Genomic DNA, 4,336 nt, shown 5'->3' on the forward strand with positions numbered 1-4,336 from the left:
CTTTTTAAAATACGAAAGGAGTATTACTTTTGTTAAACTATTTCGATGTTTGCTACATAAATAATGTCTTTGCGAAATAAATTTCCGCTTACTTATTCATTGATGTTATAAAATACATGTAGTATCACAGATTTATTTTACATTTAATTTCCCACGCATCGCGTACAGGTAAGGCCAGTATTTTGAGATATTTAGCCCTCTTTGTCCCTATATGTTAGAGTTTTCAAAAATCTGTAGTTTTAGTACGACTGTACAAGTAGTGGAGTAGCTGTCCTCCCAGAAATGGAGTCGGTGCCTAAAATGTACGAATAAGAGAGAGAGATTGCCTAAAAAAGGAAATGGTTTTCATGGATCTCAATGAGTTAAGAAAGCGATTTTCACCTTCGAAACCCCAAATCTCCGACGCCATTGATGCTTCTCCAGGTCAAGCAGCTCGACCTATGGTTTCCTTCAATTTCATTGCTGCAAATTTCACCAAAACCTTCGCTGCTCTTCTCATCATCTTACCTGTTTTGATCACCTTCTCTCTCATTTATCGCAACCCCCATTCGGATCATCGTTCATCCCCTTTTGCCGATGCTAGGGTTTTAGATCCCAAATCCTCACAAATCAATTCGCAATCATTTGGTAAAGTTTCTCTCTTTTTTCTCTAATTATTGTCAATTTTAATAATTGGGTATTGTGGCTTTGATTCGTTGATTTGATCTGATTGTGATTGAATGAACTTTGGTTTTTGTCAGAGTTGACTTTCCTTTTTGGGGTTTTAGATCTTTGTTGATTTTTTTGGATGGGGATTTCAGTAATGTATGTAAATCCAAAATGTGGATAATAAGTGTTTTTAATTAAATGATCATTTTCATTTTTTAGAATGCAATTGTATGATATGATTCCACTTGAACTTGTGGGCTGCGATGCAACTTGGTTTGATATCTAGAAGAAATTGCTCTGTGTCCATGGATTCTCTTTCTCTAGTGCATGATATGTTTGTACCACCTTAGTTTGAATGGTGGAGTCGAAATTTTCTTTTCGGCTTCGGACTTAGTTCAATGATCAAGTTGCTCAATATGTATCGAAAGGTCATTGTTCGCGTTTCATATTGAAAAGGCTCAATATATATCGAAAGGGAAGTGATGATGATGGTAGTTTGATCACCAAGCTTCCCGGTTTTATAGTTATCCTTGGTGATTGATATTTGCAGTCCAATATGACCAATATAGAAGATATAAGCCTTAGATTTAAACTGAAACTTTACCACCATCGATCTGCTGGATCACGTTCAATACAGTTGCATGATTTCACTTATGGTGTGTTAGGTAACTCGAATTTCAATCATTTGGAATTCTAGAATTGTGCAATTCAAGTGTTTGGATGGTGAAGAATTTGTAATCTAGAATTGACCCAATTCCAAGCACAACTTAGGAGAGAGAGAAGGGGTTTGCTGGGAGGAGGGATATGGAAATTGAAGGGGTTTGCTGGGAGGAGAGAGAGAAGGGGTTGAGGTTGGGTAAATAATTTAGTAAAATCCAAATTCCAGAAATCAAATTTTAGTGCTTTTCCAAACAGAAATTGGAATTGTAATTTGTCATCTGTCATTTGTAATTCCAAAATTGAACTTTCATTTGAAATGAATGTGAGTTCCCAAACACAGTCTTAAAGGATGTCAATCCAGCCCACCTTCAAGCCTGTATTTCCATAAGGCATGCCAATAAACAGGCACCGTGATTTAAAGTGAGGGTTTCAGCAGCTTTTAAAGGATTTCAATTCAGCCCATAGAGAATTTCTGGTAACAAAGAAGAGAACACTAAGGATTCGAGCCGTAGAATTTCATAATTCTGACTCTGAAATGAAGACTGGATCATGACCCGTCTTCATTGCATATGGAAGTATCATTATAGACCAGATTGATTTTCCCACTTCAGAGCACCGATCCAAGCAGGGATCATATAAGCTTGGCCTGCCCCTGCTGGTAATGTCACACCTGTATCTGTAAGTGTAGGATTCCTATGTTCTTGTCATTAGATTCGAAAAGGTCCGGAATGTAAGCAGAGGATAGTTTACAGTTTAATGAATTCCCACTGCTACTGCATTCTCTGCATATCAATTGGTCTCTTCTTTTTGTTGACGCAAATGCATCTATCTTTATGCCAGTTGGTTGTCTTGCTCCACTTTCCGTGATGCCACTCTTTGAAAGGTTGCTTTCGTTCAAAACATGAGATCTTTATTTGCTAAAAATGATGCCATGCTTCACTCAAGTAATAAACTTCATGCATTCTGCTATTACCTATGGATAACCAGGTTATGCATTGTTGCATTTAGAAAGAACGTAATCTCAGACTTTCTTCTGCTTATCTAGAGTCACTGAATTTTTTACAGAACATGTTGAAGGGGCTGATGACAAATTGCTTGGTGGACTTCTTCCATCTGGATTTGATGTAGCATCCTGTTTAAGCAGATACCAGTCGTTCATGTATCGGAAAGCATCACCTTTTAAGCCTCCGAGTTATCTTATATCTAGACTACGGAAGTATGAAGAGCAACACAGACGCTGTGGACCCGGTACTCAAGCGTACAACGAGGCTCTGAGTCAACTTAAATCTGGCAACCAAAGTGCTGTGCCTACGGAATGTAACTATGTTGTGTGGATATCATTTAGTGGCTTGGGAAACAGAATTTTGACAGTGAGTGCAGCTTTTCTTTATGCTCTTCTCTCAAACCGGATCCTGCTCATTGACCCAGGAACTGACATGACTGATCTATTCTGTGAGCCGTTTCCTGATACCTCATGGTTTTTACCTCACGACTTCCCATTAAACAATAAATTCAATGGTTTTAACCAGAAATCTTCCAGATGCCATGGGTTTATGCTGAAAAAGAATCTTCTAAATGCCTCAGCAGAAGAGGTACCAGCCGTACCACCGTATTTGTATCTTCATTTGGGTCATGACTATAATGACCATGACAAGCTTTTCTTCTGTGATGAAGACCAAACTCTTCTTGACAAAGTTCCATGGTTGATAATGAGAAGTGACAACTACTTTGTCCCTTCCCTTTATTTGATCCCGTCATTTGAGCAAGAACTGTTTAAACTGTTTCCTGAAAAAGTAACCATTTTTCACCACCTTGGCCGCTATCTTCTCCACCCAACAAATGAAGTTTGGGGGTTGATTACAAGGTATTATAATGCTTACTTAGCCAGGGCAGATGAGAGGATTGGAATCCAAATCAGGACATTTGAGGAGGGGCCAGGTCCATTCCAGCATGTAAATGACCAAATTCTGTCCTGCATATCAAAGGAGAAATTACTCCCGGAAGTTGACAGGGATAATTTAGCTTTCGGTTTATCGAAGAACCCGAGGTCCATAGCGGTTCTTGTTACATCGTTGGATGCGGGTTACAGCGATTCTCTGAGAGAATTATATTGGGAACATCCAACTGTTACTGGAGAAGCGGTTGGATTTTACCAGCCAAGTCATGAAGGGTTTCAGCAATCACACAAGAAGAATCATAACAGGAAAGCCTTGGCAGAAATGTATCTTTTAAGTTTGAGCGATAAATTGGTGACAAGCGCGTGGTCGACTTTCGGGTATGTCGCTCAAGGTTTCGGAGGGTTGAAACCGTGGATTTTGTACAAGCCAGAGGACAAGAAAACCCCGAACCCAGCTTGTGGCCGAGCCATGTCTATCGAGCCTTGTTTCCACGCTCCTCCCTTCTGGGATTGCAAAGCAAAAACAGGTATTGATACTGGTAAGCTTGTACCTCATGTAAGGCATTGCGAGGATATTAGTTGGGGTCTTAAGGTAGTTGATGGCAGTGAAGAGCTATAGATCAGATTAGGTAGTTGAAATACTAGTCGGTGTTAAATTATTTTGGTGAATGTATTGTTACATTAAAACGCTTGTGACCAATGTATATTGTTGCCATTTCGGTTGGTGTATTGTGTATGTACTATCCCGTGTAAACATGGCCAAGCATGATATGATAGACTGATGTATTTGATACGATAGACTGGTGCATTTGATACGATAGACTGATGCATTTGAATTGAGTTCTTGTAAGCAGAGAGGGAAAACATAAAATGCACCCTTGAAATGCTCATGAGTTGACATTGGAAATGATTTTGCTTTTGGTCCACTCAAAAACTTATGAAAAGCCTTGGCTAAACTTATGATGACTCTTATTTCTCCCCTCTTAGTCTCTCTCCTAATCCACCTCATCATCACTCTTAGGGGTTGCTTGGATTGAAAAACATTTTAAAGGGGATAAATGAGGGAGTAGATGATATTGGGTAAATTATTTAGAAGGTAATTGTTCATTTCTAAGGTTTGGCTCATTAGTG

At 39.1% G+C, this 4,336-nt stretch overlaps 1 protein-coding gene across 1 annotated transcript; it reads left to right on the top strand.

The window, feature by feature from the left end:
• The first annotated feature begins 221 nt into the window (after positions 1-221).
• LOC110785068 (galactoside 2-alpha-L-fucosyltransferase) lies at positions 222-4,041 on the top strand. The gene is made up of 2 exons (XM_021989518.2): positions 222-627; positions 2,374-4,041. Exons 1-2 carry the CDS (start codon positions 339-341, stop codon positions 3,822-3,824), a joined length of 1,740 nt encoding a protein of 579 aa, XP_021845210.1. The 5' UTR covers positions 222-338; the 3' UTR covers positions 3,825-4,041.
• The last annotated feature ends 295 nt before the right edge of the window (positions 4,042-4,336 follow it).

Source organism: Spinacia oleracea, chromosome 6 (assembly GCF_020520425.1).
Source record: "Spinacia oleracea cultivar Varoflay chromosome 6, BTI_SOV_V1, whole genome shotgun sequence".
In the NCBI taxonomy this organism is placed as follows: domain Eukaryota; kingdom Viridiplantae; phylum Streptophyta; class Magnoliopsida; order Caryophyllales; family Amaranthaceae; genus Spinacia; species Spinacia oleracea.

Coding starts and splice junctions, on each gene's coding strand:
- LOC110785068 (XM_021989518.2), top strand. CDS start 339: ATGGTTTTCATGGATCTCAATGAGTTAAGAAAGCGATTTTCACCTTCG. Junction 628..2,373: donor AATCAATTCGCAATCATTTG/GTAAAGTTTCTC, acceptor AATTTTTTACAG/AACATGTTGAAGGGGCTGAT.